Source organism: Pipistrellus hanaki, assembly GCF_964339955.1.
Source record: "Pipistrellus hanaki genome assembly, chromosome: 12".
In the NCBI taxonomy this organism is placed as follows: domain Eukaryota; kingdom Metazoa; phylum Chordata; class Mammalia; order Chiroptera; family Vespertilionidae; genus Pipistrellus; species Pipistrellus hanaki.
In genome coordinates, this window is record NC_140514.1 from 1,184,854 (window position 1) to 1,200,720 (window position 15,867).

The 15,867-nt window shown below is 65.3% G+C and overlaps 1 protein-coding gene across 2 annotated transcripts in view; it reads left to right on the forward strand.

Annotated features, from left to right (window-relative positions):
• The window catches only part of ASAP2 (ArfGAP with SH3 domain, ankyrin repeat and PH domain 2), a 61,422-nt gene that overhangs the window by 32,093 nt on the left and 13,462 nt on the right, over positions 1 to 15,867 (forward strand). For both annotated transcript variants that reach the window (XM_084900069.1, XM_084900070.1), the window contains exons 4-15: positions 3,885 to 3,959; positions 4,839 to 4,888; positions 5,609 to 5,738; positions 6,106 to 6,191; positions 8,584 to 8,659; positions 8,925 to 9,011; positions 11,215 to 11,318; positions 11,397 to 11,466; positions 12,190 to 12,277; positions 13,181 to 13,229; positions 13,314 to 13,477; positions 14,896 to 15,029. In XM_084900069.1, the coding sequence (XP_084756195.1) occupies positions 3,885 to 3,959; positions 4,839 to 4,888; positions 5,609 to 5,738; positions 6,106 to 6,191; positions 8,584 to 8,659; positions 8,925 to 9,011; positions 11,215 to 11,318; positions 11,397 to 11,466; positions 12,190 to 12,277; positions 13,181 to 13,229; positions 13,314 to 13,477; positions 14,896 to 15,029 (1,113 nt within the window). The remainder of the gene's footprint in view (positions 1 to 3,884; positions 3,960 to 4,838; positions 4,889 to 5,608; positions 5,739 to 6,105; positions 6,192 to 8,583; positions 8,660 to 8,924; positions 9,012 to 11,214; positions 11,319 to 11,396; positions 11,467 to 12,189; positions 12,278 to 13,180; positions 13,230 to 13,313; positions 13,478 to 14,895; positions 15,030 to 15,867) is intronic.

Below are 15,867 nucleotides of genomic sequence, written 5' to 3' on the forward strand. Positions count from 1 at the left end.
ATCGAACCTGCAGCCCAGGTCCCTGCCCTGGACGGGGATCGAACCCGGGACCCCTCATGCTTGGGCCAACGCTCTCACCGGTCGGGGCGAGGGGTGTCCTTCTAATGGGCGCCTGGCTGCCCCGAAGGACACGCCCTGAAAGGCCCCGGGGTCTGAGACGGCGGTGAGGCGTGCCTGTCGGGCTGCGGAGGGGGGTCTGCGGGGCTGAGGCAGGGTGGGCGGCCGGGTGGCCCGGGGCTGAGGATCGTCACGTTGCTCGTTTCAGAAGAGGAGGCGGACGCTCCGCCCAGCACAGGCTGCGGGGCGCGGGGCTGCCTGCGGCTCTGTCCACGCAGGTGCTCGGTCAGGGCGTGCCTGCCTGCGGGACTGACAGGTCGGCGGGAGCACCATCCGGCTCCGTGCTCCTGTCACAGGCTCCTCCTGCTCAGCACGGGTGCTCCTCCCAGAGGGTTCCCCCTGACACACACACACACACACACACACCCGCCGGGTTCCCACAAACTTCCCCTCAGCTTCTTTAATAAAAATGAATATTTTTTCAACCTTTTTTTAAAAAAATGTTTTTTAGAGCAAGAGGAAGGGAGAGGGAGGGGGAGAGAGATGGAAATATCCGTGGGAGAGAAACATCATCAATGGGCTGCCTCCTGCACGCCCCCTGCTGGGGACCAAGCCACAACCCAGGCATGTGTCCTAACCAGGAATCAAACCAATCTCTCTCTCTTTCCCTCTCTCCCTCTCTCTCACTCCCTCTCTCCCTCTCTCTCTCGTTGCTGGTCCCTAAAAGTAGGCCTGTCTCAGGCCGACTTCCAGCGCGTCCTGGGCGAGACCCTTTGGCAGCACAGGCTCACTCTGGGCCAGGTCAGGGAGAAGGCAGCGCCCCGTCCCCGGGTCGAGCTCGCCAGCAGCAGTGCTGACCGGTGACCAGAGCTCAAGGGGCCGGCAGGACAGTGCCGGGGCTGAGCCAGCGGTCGGGAGATGTGAAAAGAGTATGAAAGATTTGAAAAGAGCGTGGCTTGGGGGTTGAGCTTTGACCTGTGAACCAGGAGATCGCAGTTCGCTTCCCAGTCAGGGCACATGTGCAGGTGGTGGGCTCCATCCGTGTGGGGCGTGTGGAGGGCGGGCTCAGCGTTGGGACCGATGAGAGGGCACCGTCCTTTCATGGCCCCGGGCAAGTCCCAGCTGCAGGGCAGAGCCTCCCGGCACAGCGACGGCCGACAGCTGTGGTTGTGCGCCTGAGCCTGTGGTCTGAACACGGCCCCACTGCCTGCGGGACGTGGGCTTGACAGCTCAGGTGCGCGTAGGTGAGTGGATGGGAACGTTGGTAACATCCTGGCCACGCCTCCCTCTGCCCCGAGGCATCGGCTGCAGAATAAAGTCACGGCTGGTGGGCGCTGTCACAGTCTCTCCATCAGAGAAGCAGCGTCCCGCCCAGACCCAGCTTTCTTGTCTGTCTTTTCTCCATCCTTCACCACCCCCCTCAGGTTCACCCTTGGCCGTGCACAGGGCGTGCAGGAAGCAGCCTATCTGTGATTCTCTCTCGTCATTGATGTTTCTCTCCTTTTTTCTCTGAAATTGATTTAAAAAATATATATATACATATATATATATGTGTATATGTATATATAAATTTTTTTTTTTTTTTAAAGAAGAAGAGTATAAAAGTGACAAAGCTAGAGGCAAGGAATGTCAACACCAAAGTCTTCCTGGGAAGATGGCATCGGCTGGCTCAGTGCCCGCCCGCCCCCCACCCCCCATCTCCTGGTCCATCGCTGGTTGCTCATCAGCCGTGGCACCAGCACAGCCAGGTGTTCTCCATCTCCGGTGACCCCGTCTGCCCCCGCCCCCCCCACTGAGTCACTGCGTCTCCTCGGGATTACAGGCCCTGACTGCTGTGCCTCATCCTGTCAGAGGGACGCAGGCGAACCCGGGACCGAGCCGGCAGGGGCAGGGGAGGGCGGAGAGGCGGGGCTGTTCCGGTAAAGAGGCTGTTTGCCGTTGGCATTCGGTCGCAGTGAATGGCGGGGTTAGAGTGAGTAATTGGTGCTCACAGCGTCCGTGCGTGCTGTTTACAAAGCCGCTGGCTGGCACGCACTCGTGCCGAGGAAGCCGGTGCCTGCCGGCACGGAGGAAGACACCCTGGCTTTGCTCAGGGATGACCGAGTTCTCCCCGAGACCGTAAAGCTTTCAGCACGCGTAGCCAGCCCGAGGCTCGAACCTGTCCCAACGCTGAGCCCGCCCTCCACAGAGAAACACCGATCGGCTGCCTCCTGCACGCCCCCCACAGGGGGTCGAGCCCGCAGCCCGGGCCTGTGCCCTGACCGGAGTCACACCGGCGGCCTCTAGGTTCTTGGGTTGACGCCAAACCACTGAGCCACGCCGGCCGGCCACCCTGCTCCCCTCCCTGCCGGGACGCCCTCCACTGCTCCTGCAGGACAGAACCCCCCTCCGCAGTCTGTTCCCGTAGCGCCGATCAGCAAGGTTTCCCTGGTGTCCAGACAAGTCATTCCTCGTCTGGAAAGTCCCGGGTCCCATTTCCGGCTCCGGAGTGTTGGGGGCGCTGTGTTTTCCCCACTACGCGCTCACCTCCCCCATTGCGCCGCGGGCTCCGGAGCCGGGTCCATCTAATCCGTCTTTGTCTCCTCTCTCTCTCTCTCTCTCTCTCTCTCTCTCACTCACACACACATACACACACCCCTCCCCCGCCTCCCCCCCGTGGGGCTGCAGCTTCACCTCCCGCCAGCCCGAGGGCCGCCTGCCTCCCACCATCCGTCACAGCGGTGACGGCCGATTAATATCTGTCCCCGCGGGCGCGGCCGTCACCGGATCCGTCACAGCTTCTCCCTCTTCCCTCGGCAGCACTTCCCTCTGGATCGCGACACTGAGCCCGGCTCCTCGCACCCGGGCCTGCCCTTCGCGGTGGAATCCGGGGTGCCTGCCGGTGCCTCCGGGCGCGTTCCTCCCAGCCGCCACGAGCCCGCGCGGCCCCACGCTCCCCCACACTCGGCCCCTCGGGGTGGAGGCGCTCTGCTCCCAGGCTGGTCCCGGCGGCGGAGCCGGCGCGGCTGTCCCGGGAGCAGGCCCGGGGGGAGTGGAGTGACAGAGCTGGTGTCGGAGCAGGACGGGCGTTACCCCAGCCCAGGCCTTTCCGGGGTCACGGCCGGGTCAGGACCCGGCGGGCTGGCGGTCGGTGCAGGCGCCGCCCACCCTGGCCAGGAGCTTTCCGGCAGAGTGCGCTCTGCATCCCGACTCCGGCGCTGACCGTGCGTAGAACCCGGTCCCACACGGCCCCGAAGCCAGGCCGTGTCTCAGCCTGTCCTGCTCCCGGCGGTCAGGTGAACACACAGGTGTTCTTCGCCGTCTGTGAGCGTGTGAGGCCCCGCAGGTCTGTCTGGTCTTCCCTTCACAGCCTGTGGCCGGGTGCGGGACCCCCAGCGACACATGCCCCCCAGGGGCCCCATCCCAGGGGCACCCTCGGGGTGTGGGAAGGTGGACCCCGACTTATGTGCTCCTCCGGGCTGGCCCTCTGCAGGCTCTGACCCCGAGTCTGTGCCGGCAGCCTCCCAGCGAAGCTGCGTCCCTCACCTCACATGGGTCTGCGGGAGGAGGGCCGTCTCCCAGGAGGAGCCCTTGTTCTGTTTCTCCGCGTGGCCCACGCCCACTCCCCCCCCCCCCCCGTGGGGGCCCTGCTGGGGAGGCGGGGGTGGCGCTCGCTGCGGCCGGAAAGGTTTGTCTTCGCGGCGGTGTTACCCTCTCCCACCGGTCGCTGAGTCGCAGAGTGGCTGCTGGAGGCGGGAAGACGGCGGCGTCACCAGCGTCGGGGGCGGGCGCGGGTGTCCGCCCTGCTGGGCCGCGGGGCCTGAGCCGCCCTCCGTCCTGTCTTTCAGATCCAGAACATGAACAACATCATCTCCTTCCCGCTGGACAGCCTGCTGAAGGGGGACCTGAAGGGCGTGAAGGGGGTACGGACGGCTCCGGGGGCGGGGGCGGCTGCGGGGCCCGGCCTCCCCGGTGACCTGAGGTGCTCGGGCGGGGGGCCCGCAGGGAGGGAGACTGAGCAGCCGGGGTGAGGGGTGATGGAGGCTCACGCCTGGGCCTCCAGCTGCCGTGCCCCCGGCTGACCCCGGGGGACAGGCTCCCCGCAGGGACGGAGACTCCCGATGGGGAGTCCGACCGCGAGGCTCCCGCTGCCTTTCCGCCCCTCGCTTAGGGGGGCCGTGCACGTGACTCTTTCACGGGCGGGAGAGGCGGGGCCAGCTCGGGGGGGGTGGTCCCCCGCTGCTGAGCACTGGGCACATCGGGAAGCCGGGCAGCTGGTCTCGGGGACCCGGCAGCCTGTGCCAGGAGAGCCGTGGGCAGGGAGGACAGGCCGCCTGCCGGTCAGGCCCCAGAGAGAGCTGCCCTTGTCCTCCCGGGGCCGGGGCACGGGGCCGAGGGGCCGGGAGGACGGGCAGGAAGGGCGCGGGGCAGAGGGAGGACACAGAGAGATGGGCAGGAGGCTTCCGTGTCGCTGGAGCCGGGCGTCGGCGGAGTCGGGTGGGGCGGGGGCGGCCAGGGCCCGCCCAGGGCCTTCGGGGCCGGGCTGGGAGCTGAGTCCCGCCAGGAGGCCAGCACAGAGCCAGAGCGTAAGCGCACCCGTGGAAGGCCGGCCTCTCCCGAAGGCCCTGCTGACGGAGCGCGGCCCCGGGGCTGCTGGCGGGATCCGGAGCTCGGGCCCTCGAGCCAGGCCTCCGGGGTGCGGCCCAGTCCCAGGCAGAGCGTTGAGGCTGTGGGGGGCCAGGGGGGGTGGCTTCTCGATCGTGGGCCCCAGCAGCCTGTTGAATTGGCGCCTCCGCTTACAGGATCTGAAGAAGCCTTTTGATAAAGCCTGGAAGGACTACGAAACCAAAATGTGAGTTTTCCCCTTGAGACGCACCACAGCAGGGGGCATTTCAGAGTTCCACTTGGACCCAGCTTTTCCAGCTGAAAGGGGTTGTCTGACCAGCCCCGAGCCAGGACACCTGCCCGGGTTGCCAGGGGCCTTCACACCTGGTGCCGAGCGCCGCCCTGCTGGCCCCTTTACGCCAGGTTTCCTGGTGCTTTTGGTTTCCTGCCGAAGGGCTACGGGTGGGACTTCCGGGGACGTTCCTGGAAGGAAGTCGAGGCCGCCTTCCCGAGGCGCCTCTTCCCTTCCCGGGTTATCCCTGTCGGCCCCCGTCTCCTGGGGATTTGTGGGTCCCCTTAGCGCGGGCCGCGTTTCTCCGCCTCACCAGGTTTCAGCAGAGGAGAGGAGAGGTGGTGGCCCCCCCCACCCCCGTCAGCCTCACCTGGCTGCCTCTCTGCCTCCTCTGCCCCGGCCGTGGGGGCCGTGGGGGCCGTGGGGGCCGAGGGGAGGTGGGTGCAGTAAATGCTCAACCCAAGGCCAAGGTTGGCGTGCCTGTGGCGCAGGCAGCTCCATGCGTTATGTTAGGGGGCGGCCGGGCCGGTCAGAGGCCCGGGGGCGTCCGCTGTCCCTGCCCGGCGGCCGGTGACCCTGCCCGGCGGCCGGTGACCCTGCCCGAGCGCGGCCGGTGACCCTGCCCGGCGGCCGGTGACCCTGCCCGGCGGCCGGTGACCCTGCCCGTGTGCCTAGAACCAAGATCGAAAAGGAGAAGAAGGAGCACGCCCGGCTGCACGGCATGATCCGCACGGAGATCAGCGGCGCCGAGATCGCCGAGGAGATGGAGAAGGAGCGGCGCTTCTTCCAGCTGCAGATGTGCGAGGTGAGGGGGCTGGGGGCCCCGGGCGCCGGATCCCGGCCCCGCGGCCTCGGGGCACCCGCTGCCCTGTGGGCCCTCCTCGCTCCTCCTGCAGCCAGAGCGGACCTTCTCCCCCTCCGGCCACGGTGCGGGCCGAGGACCCGAGTCCTGGCACTTCGGGCAGCGCAGTCACCTGTATGTCAGGGCGCTCGTGTGGCGGCAAAGGGCTGGGGCACTGGGTGTGGCCTCGGGGCTGGCGCCTCTGCCCTGATCTCCCGCCCGCCCCATGGAGGAGAAACGGATGCGTGGTCTGCTCCCCCGCCCCCCCACGCTGAGCCCGGAGCCGCCTCGGCCTCTGACGCCCCCGTCTGGTGCTTTGCTGTGTTCACAGTACCTGCTGAAGGTCAACGAGATTAAGATCAAGAAGGGAGTGGACTTGCTTCAGAACCTGATCAAGTACTTTCATGCCCAGTGCAAGTAAGTTCTCCCCCTGGCTGGTTTGGCTCAATGGATAGAGCATCAGCCTGGGAACGGAAGGGTCCTGGGTTCCATTCCAGTCAAGGGCACATTAAAAAAAAAAAAAAAAAGACTGTTAGATCCGATGCAAGTAAGTTCTCTGTCCTTGTCACGGGGTCACGGCAGGTCTGTCTGTCTGTCTCTCTGGCGCATTCCGGTCGATCGATAGCAGCGGGTCAGCCTTTCCCATCTCGTGGCACCAGGAGGTGGGGAGTCTGGCACGCCCAAAACACGCCCTGGTGTCTGCCCACCTGGCAGAAATAGGCGCTTCCGGTCCCTGCACGCCGGGCGGCTGCGTGCTGGCCGCTGTCCTGTTCACGTGACCGCGTCAGAGCACAGACTCCGTGTCCCTGGCTGAGGGATACACCGGAGCGCCCGGCCCGCCGTCCCCGCTCCCCAGAATTCCGCCCTGCCTCTCCGCGCCTTCCCCAGCCGCCCTCCCCCGGCCTCGCCCAGAGGGAGCTGCTCCTTGGAAGTCCCTCTGCTCAGGGCCTGATGCGATGACATCTCTTCCTGCATCGCCATGGCAACGCCTTTCCTGTTGTGCGATGCCTCCCCCTGACCTGTACACTCTTAAAAAAAATGTTGTGTTGGTTTTGGAGAGAGAAGAAGGGAGGGCGGGGGAGAGAGAGAGAAATATTGACGTGAGAAACATCCATCAGCTGTCTCCCACGCCCCAACTGGGGATGGAGCCCGCCACCTGGGCATGTGCCCTGACCAGGAATCGAACCGGTGACCTTTTGGTACACGGGACGATGCTCCCGCCTCCTGGGCCACCCCGGGCAGGGCTGACGGTGCGCTGGTAAGGAAACGGCCACGGCGTTAACTTTCTCTGTCTGGAGCCCGCCGCGCCTTCACCTGTGAATGGTTGCCACGGTGACCGTGGGGAATGGAGCCGCGGCCGCTCTGGGAGGGGCGGGCGGCAGCGAGCTTGGGGAGCCGCCGATGCCGCGGTGGCCCTGCCCGCTCCTGCCGTGTGGAACCCCCCGGGCGGCTCTTTCTCGGACGCAGAGCCGGCGCGGTGAAGGACACTCAGATGGCCTTCTCCGTCCGTGGCCTCGTGACCTTCCCAGAGGCGGCTTAGGAAGTGGGTCGCTTCCTCTGGAACTTTATTTTTAAGAAGCAGCTATTCTTGGATTTCCTTTTTTTTTTTTTTTTTTTCTCTCCTTTATTTTGCCCAAACTGATCAGTTGGGTAGCAACTGGCCCCTTGTGGAACGTGAACTAGTTGGCCTTTTATGGGCATGAGCTCAGCAACCTTTAAAAAGGATGCTTCCTCCGGCGCTTCCTTTCTGGATGAGCGTGTGTGTGCGTGTGTGAGTGTGAGACACTGTGCTCTTCACGCTACTCCACGGCCTTTGGCTGTTTTTATGCGTCGCTTGGGAGATGAGATGTGGAGCGGATGATTCGGCCGACGGACAGGAGGCGGTGGCCTCATGGAGTTTACCATCGGGTTCCTTCGAGCCCCCATACAGGTCCCTCGGTCTCCGCTCGTCCCCGGGAGCTCGGTGGTGCGTGGGGAGTGGGCCCCGGGGCTGCAGGGTGAGGAGGCCCCGGACGCCGGGAGCCGCGGTGGCTCCCCCGGGCACTCCTTGGCTGGGTGTGGTTTTGCCTTTTGCCGTAGATGGCTGAGAAGAGCCGGCCATCGTGTCCTTGGTCTTTTATTTGGTTTAGGGAGAGAATCGGTCTGTCTCTCCGCCCGTCCCTGGAGCCGCTGTCCAGTGGGTCTAGAAACGGGCACCTTTAACACAGCAACAGTGACACCAACAGGGAGGGTCCCGTCCCGAAAGGCGGGAAGAGTGTTGAGTGACGTGTTCTCTGGCCAATCGGTGCGGAGGCCGCTGGGCCTGCGGCTGCCTGGTGAAGCCGGCAGCGAGATGGAGGAGAGCCCGCTGGCCCGGTGCCGGACGCAGGCCCGGTGCCTGGAGCTGCTGGTGCTGTGACGGGACGTGAGGGCCCCCGTCTTCTCCGCTCCCCTCGAGGGTTCGCGCACACACTGACCGGGGTGCGTGGTAGAGCATCAGCCACGGCCGCAGAGCCCGTCTGCTCCCGCTGATTTCCGAGCTCCCCGCTCCCGACCGGAGCCTCTGCCGCCCTCCTCAGCCGCGTCCCGTTTCCCGTTACCACAAACGGAAAACATGGGCTCGTGTTCGTGGGTCGAGAAAAGTCACACCTGTGTCGCCTGATGGCAGCTCCCGCCCGCCCCTCCTCCTCGCGCTGAGTCTTCCGATTCTGGAAACAGGTCCCCCTTCCCCCCGGAGTGACTGCGGGCTTGGCCCCTCTCCTCGGAGGAGTGTTCTCGGGCGGACAGCATTGTCCTGCAGGGACCACGATCTGATTCCTCTTCCCCCCAGTTTTTTCCAGGACGGACTGAAGGCCGTGGAAAACCTCAAACCCTCCATCGAGACGCTGTCCACCGACCTGCACACGGTGCGTCCCACCTCCCCCCACGCCCGCGGCCGACGGCGATGCAGTGGCCTCTCCCACACGTGCTGCTGGTCTGGCCCTGAGTTTGCTGCTGGGACCAGCCGCCCGGCAGTGGCCCCCGGGCTCGGAGCTCTGCGCTCCGCCGCCCGGGAAGGCTTCGGGAGGGAGGGGCCAGGGGTTCCCGGGCACATGGGGGTGCCCTGTGCATGCCAGCGTCTCGCTGTATCTCTGTCATGCCTCTCCCCCTCTCTCTGTTTTGTTTCTGAAGATCAAGCAGGCCCAGGATGAGGAGCGGAGGCAGCTGGTCCAGCTGCGGGACATCCTGAAGTCGGCGCTGCAGGTGGAGCAGAAGGAGGTGAGGGCTCTGACTGTGGAGGAGGCTGTTTGGTTCTGGGCCGCGGAGGCTTCGGCCCGAGGAGGGCGACACTGGTGTCTCCCGGGGCTCTCAGACCCTGCGGGGCTGTCCCAGCAGCAGCCGCACGCCCAGCGGGTCCCCCACCCGTGGGACCCGCCCCCGTGGGAATGGGTGTGCTTCCCGGGCCCGGCCCCGGTGGCTGCGGGCAGTGCTTCTGTTCGGCCGGTGTGGGACTGCGGGGAGCTCTCAGCCTCCCCCAGACGCACGCCCCTCAGGGGTCCCTGACTCCCCTGCCCCCGGCCCCCCAGCTCCCACCGCAATGTGGAACGTAGCGTAACGGCGCCTCCTGGTGGTGGAGGACGTGTCTGAGTGACCCTGTGGACTTCAGATAATCACTTGTTAGACTCCTCTGGGCCGGGGCACCCCCCTCGGGCCTCGGGAGCCCCGCGGTCCCCTGCGGACCCCCGGCTGGCGCCGCTCCTCCGTCCGAGTCGGGCTCACATTGGCGGTTGGAGGCTGCTGTGCTCTAACCGAATATCGTTGTTTCTCTCCCCAATGCGTTTGCCTTTGGTGACCGAAGTCTAGGAGAGTAAGTAGTTCAGCATTTTAATAAAGGGGAGAGTTTTGCATGCTTTCTTTTCGAACTTCAGAAAACAACCCAAGGCCCCCGGTTTCTCCCGCGTACAGAGTGAGGAGGAAGCATCCTCTGTGCCAGCCCTTCTCTCCCGGAGCAGGGGCTCGGGAGAGGCTGAGGGACGTGAGCGCACAAACACGGCGAAGTGGAAATCCCCGCGTGTCCCGTGTCCCCGCGCCGTCCTTCCTGTGGAATGAAACAGCGCCCTCCACCCGTGCCCTCCCCCTCGGGAGGCAGCGATGGGGGAGGGATTCTCTCTCATCACAGAGACGTTTCTAAAGTCAACATTTTGTTTATTTATGTTTTAAACCAAGCATGGCTCACGGGTTGAGCGTCAACCTATGAACCAAGGAGGTCCCAGTTTGACTCCCGGTCAGGGCGCAGGCCCAGGTGGCGGGCTCAGTGCCCAGTAGGGAGCCGAGCAGGAAGCAGCCGGTCGGTGCTTCCCTCTCATCATGGGTGTTTCCCTCTCCCTCTCCCTGCCTCTCTGACGTCCATCGGAAGTCTAGACATAAGTAACTAGAAATGTAAAAAGTCGCTTCCTCCACTCCCTGTCCATTTGCGGTTGGCCCTTCCCTGGCTGAGCCCGGCTCCTCAGCTCAGACCACGCCGATGGGCGTGAGCTCTTCCTTCGTCTGGGCCCTGCCTGGTCCCCGGGCCAGCCCTGGGCTTGGGGGGAGATGGGACCCGGCCCATGAGGGCACGTGGTGTCCGGGAAGGAGCATCAGCCTGGGAGGCGGGTGCAGGGCCTGTTGGCACCCAGGGCCTGTTAGCCCCGGCCCCAGCCCCCACAGGCCCCGCCCCTCCAGCAGATCACCTCTTCATGGTGTTTCTCCCATCGAGAAGGGAGCTGATGGGGTCCCAGGGGCAGGTGGGGGCAGCCTCTGCCCTCCTGGTTAACCTGTGAGCTCGGGTCCACGTTTCGTCCCCGTTCGCCCTCACACCTGCCAGAAGCTCGGCCCTCGGCTCACCGGAGACGGGGCGGGGCCGGGAGTGAAGGTCGCTCCGCGCCAGCCCGCTCGGCGCCTGCCCGGTACCAGGTGTCCAGGCACGTGACCTGGCTCGGCCCTTCCCCCCTGACCTTCCGCAAGGTGGTGGCTGCCTGTCTTCCTGGAGGAGGCCGCGGCCTCAGGACCGGCCTCGGGGGGCAGGGCCTGCCTGTGGGTTGTTGGGGCTGGTTTTGCTCGGAGGGACCCGTGCGCCTCTCAGGACCTCCTGGCCATGATCGGGGACGGAGGGTCACTGCCGAGTCACGCCTGTAGCTTCCCAGCGGTTCACCGTGGCCGGTCGGGGCGGCTGGTCTTGGCCACACCCTTCAGCCTGGTGGGTGGCCTTCACCCGCTCCTGGACAGGAATTGTGTGTTTCTGTGTGTGTGTGTCTGTGTCTGTGTGTCTGTGTGTGGGGGGGTGTCTGTCTCTGTGTGTGTTTCTGTGTGTCTGTGTGTGTCTGTGAGTGTATCTGTGGATGTATGAGGTGACAGGGGGAGATGTCTAAGTAGAGCTTCAGGGCAGGGGGCCCTGCGCGAGCACACGGCCCTCCCGATGGGGTAACGGACTCGGCCCCTTCAGGACTCGCAGCTGCGCCAGAGCACGGCCTACAGCCTGCACCAGCCGCAGGGCAACAAGGAGCACGGCACCGAGCGCAGCGGCAGCCTCTACAAGAAGAGCGACGGGTACGGGCCGGGCCGGGGGCGGGGCTGCCCGTCTGCCCGCTCCGTGGCCGAGGCCTAACGTTCTCCCCTCTCCGGAAGGCTCCGGAAGGTGTGGCAGAAGAGGAAGTGCTCCGTGAAGAACGGGTTTCTGACCATCTCCCACGGGACGGTGAGTGTCTGGGCCGCGGGCCCTGCCGGGGTGAGCTCGGTGCCCCGAGTGCCCGGCGGGTGTCCTGCGTGCGGCCGCGGGGTCTCCGCGCCAGGAAGCCGGTCTGCGGAGAAGCGAGCTTGGGCTCCCGCTCCGTGTGGCACACCTGAACCCATTGCAGCCGGGCGGGGGAAGCCTCGAACCGCAGCCAGGAGGGGGGTGGCAGGTGCGCCTCGTTCCCAGCTGGGACCCAGGAACACACAGAACCAGCCTGGCCCTGCCCCCCACCCATCTCTGGAGAGGAAGGGAGCATCCCCCAGGACTCAGGGACCCCAGAGGCCAGTGATGCCAGTGAGCCTCCGGGCCAGCCTAAGACTCCGCCCCCGGCCTGAGCCTCCGAGTGTTTGCCCACGGAAAACCCCGGGGGGAGCAGGCTGGCTGGTCTGGGTGCCTGCCGCCGCCGCCCGCCCACCGCCTGGGAGCCGGGAGGAACCAGAACGGAAGGGCCCGCTTTAGCCAGGCTCCATCTTGGTCTCGGGGAGTCCAGGGCCGTGGCTCCGAGAGGCTGGGCGTCCCTGGGGGAGGCGTCCCTGTGAGGGCGGGGGTGGTCCCCGGGGGCCTGCCCGCTGGGGGGGGGGTCTGAGTGAGCGAGGGAAAGCCTGCCCGCTCTGTCTGGAGGAGTGAGCGTCGGGTTCCGTTCCCCCACCGGCTCTGGGTTTGCTTTAGTTGTTTACCCCCTGACAGGCGAACCGGCCCCCCGCCAAGCTCAACCTGCTCACCTGCCAGGTGAAGACCAACCCCGAGGAGAAGAAGTGCTTCGACCTCATCTCCCGTGAGTCCGTTCTCAGACGCTGCGCCCTGTGGGGGGGCGGGGGGGCTTCGAACCCAACACCCGGGCCGCGCTGTCCCCTGCGCCTGCGGAGGGCTGGTTTGGAAGAGAGGCTGCGTCCCAGGTGGAGGGTGTCCTGTTCCCGGGTGCCTGGCCGCCCCTCCTGGCGTGGAGGAGGGCACCCCCCAGCTCCTCCACACGCCCCAACGCCTGGTCCCAGCCCCCCTCCCTCCTGTCCTGCTAGCAGACGAGGAGATAAACTGGCTCAGCCCTTCCCTATAAAGAGGAAGCACCTGTGATGTCAAAAACGCTGCTGTGGACGCAGCATCAGCAGTGGACTGAAGGGTCCCAGGTTTCCTGGTCAGGGCACAGGGCCAGGTTGCGGGCTCAGTTACCAGTAGGGGGCGTGCAGGGAGCAGCCGGTCATTGAGTTTCATCATTGATGCTTCTATCTATCTCACCCTCTCCCTTCCCCTCTGAAATCAATAAGAAAAATTATATATATATATATATATACACACACACACACACACAAACACACACACATATATACATATATATGTATATGTGTGTATATATATATATATATATATATATACACACACAGTCTAAGAAGCACTGTTGTTAAAAAAAACAGAATGCTGCCCACGGCGGGGATCAGGCCTGGAGTAGCTCTCGTGTTTGCCTGGGTTTGTGCTCGGACCCGGGCCCAGCCCCTGCTCGGTGCGCCTGCCGCGGAGGGCCAGGTCCCCTCTGGCCTTCAGAGCCTGCGGCGCCGGGAAGGCAGTGTTGAAGGAGCGAGGGGCGCCTGCCTCTGTGGGCCGTGTGCGCCTGGCGCCGCGCCCCACTGCCCCTGAGGCCGGTGCTGGCCGCGGCCCGCTCCGCTGACGGCCCTCTCGCCCGCAGATGACCGCACGTACCACTTCCAGGCGGAGGACGAGCAGGAGTGCCAGATGTGAGTGCCGCCCGCCCGGGGCCGGGCCGGGGCGGGGCGGGGCGGGGCGGGGCGGGGCGGCCGGCACAGCGCCCTCTCCCCCAGCTGGATGTCTGTGCTGCAGAACAGCAAGGAGGAGGCGCTCAACAACGCCTTCCAGGGCGGCGACCCGCCCGGCGAGAACATCGTGCAGGAGCTGACGAAGGAGATCATCGCCGAGGTGCAGCGGATGCCCGGCAACGACGCGTGCTGCGACTGCGGGGCGCCAGGTGACCGCCGCCCCCGCCCGCCGCTGGCTCTCCCGCCGCCGCTGCTTTTTAAAATATATCTTATTGTTCTTTTACAGAGAGGAGGAGAGGGAGAGAGTTAGAAACATCGATGAGAGAGAAACATCGACCAGCTGCCTCCTGCAAACCCCCCACTGGGGATGTGCCTGCCACCAAGGTCCATGCATGCCCTTGACCGGAATCGAACCCTGGACCCTTCAGTCCGCAGGCCGACGCTCTATCCGCTGAGCCAGACCGGTTTTCTGCTCCCTCCGTTGCTCTTTAATTGATATTTCTGGAGAGAGAGGAAGGGAGAAGGAACGAGGGATAGAAACGTCAGTGAGTGTCCTACCTGGTGTGGCTCTGTGGATAGAGCATCGGCCTGTGGACCGAAGGGTCCTGGGTTCAATTCCGGTCAAGGGCACGTACCTCAGTTGCAGGGTCCCCCCTGGCCTGGGCCCTGGTTGGGGTGCGTGCAGGAGGCAACCCCTCGATGTGTTTCTCTCTGTCTTTCCCTCTCTCTTCCACTCTCCCTAAAAACCAACGGGAAAGTGTCCTCGGGTGAGGGTTATAAAAGGAAGGGAAGAAATCGGTGAGAGGAATGTCCTCCATCCGCGGCCCCTGCACACCCAGCCGCCCGGGGACCACGCTTGTGCTGTGCACCCGCTGTGTGTTTCTAAGGACGACTAGCCGTTCTAGAGAGAACCGTACGGCTGGGCCCCGAGGGAGTTTCACTCTGAACTCCCCCCCCCTCCCGCCCCCCCTCCCGTCTCAGTGAGCTCCGCCTCCTTGGTCAGGCGTTTCTTGAGCACCTACTGTGTGCCACACCCAGTGTGGGCCTCTCCGGGGTGCAGCCCCTGCAGAGGAGCACCGGTGTGACCCAGGCGGGGCCGCCGTCTGGCTCTGCCCCCCTGCAGCCCCAAGCGAGGCCCTCTGGGCGTGTGCAGGCCCGCCCTGCTCCCTGGAGCTCTGCGTGCGTGCGGTGAGGGGGCATTGCGGGGCGCTCAAAGCGTGAGCTCTGATCGCCACCAGAGTGCTGTGCAAGGGCGTGGCATCAGCTCGCAGTGTGCCGCCTCTCTCTCGCATTAGCACCTGTGAACGTACAGACATGCGTGACCGGAGTCCGCTCCCCGTAGTAGTTAGACGCCGGCTGGCGTGACCGATGGGTGATGGGCGCAGCCCGGGAGGACACCGAGTCCTGTTCCTGTTCGCCCATCACCTGGACGCCAGGACGGGGGTGGGGGTTAGGGAGAGGGGAGGACAGACCGGTGACTGCGCGGAGTGGTTCTGGCGGGCGGACGGCGGGCCTGGCTGCATCGAGAGAAAGCGTCGGTGCCTGAGCTCCGCCCCCGGGGACTGCGAGGGCGTGTCCCGGCCCCACGCCCTCTGCTCCGCCGGCTCCAACCCTGTTCCCTCCGCAGACCCCACGTGGCTGTCCACCAACCTGGGCATCCTGACCTGCATCGAGTGCTCCGGCATCCACCGCGAGCTGGGCGTGCACTACTCCCGCATGCAGTCCCTCACGCTGGACGTCCTGGGCACGTCCGAGCTGCTGGTAACTCCCGGCTGGGCTGGGCTGGGCTGGGCTGGGCTGGGCTGGGGGGCGTGCACCGTGGCTGCTGAGGTTTTTGGGTGGGTTTGGGCAATCTCAGACTCCTTGGCGATCCCTCCTCCCCGCTGCCGGCCGCTGAGCTCCTTCTTGTTACAGAGCTTCCCTCTTCGGAGAGTGAAGTGAAGTGAGGCCCTGAGAGGAGCTGGCAGAGGCCGGTGGTTTCGCCCGGCTCACCCGGCTCACTCACAGGCAGAGCCCGGAGCCCACGCGGTCAGGGCCTCCCCCGCGCCCCGAGGCACCGGCCAGTTCCCGCCAAGTCTGCGGTCACTGCTGGGCTCGGCCTCTCGTGGGCTGCCCCCCCCCTCCCGTCCGCCTCTGGGGAGAGTGCTCTGTGCTCTCACTCCGTGTCTCTGTAAAGGCCTTTCCTCTTGGTCCCGTGATAGCACGGAACAGGCCGGGTTGGGCCGAGGTGTTTCCGTGTAGCAGCGTTCAGAGCCCTGAGGGCGGACACGCATGCCAGGCAGCACGTGTGCCCGGCCAGTGTCAGCACCGCGGCTGCTGGCCAGGCCCCGTGTTTGAATTTTTCCCGGGGGAGCGGGGCGCCAGGCAGTAAGTAGAAGTGGGTATTGATTGCATTGGTTTTAGTGTCAAGAGCAACCTGGACAGAAGATCAATTCCTGTGGTCAGTAGACCCTCGAGGGGCCAGCATCTCACTGACGCGCCCTCAGGGCCCGCGGGTCTGAGCCTGCCAGGCCTGTGGCCGCCTGTAGCTCCTCCCGGGCTCCGAGGCAGTCCTTCCTGGTCTGGCAGGACAGCGTGGGGAGACCCAGGGTGGACTCCA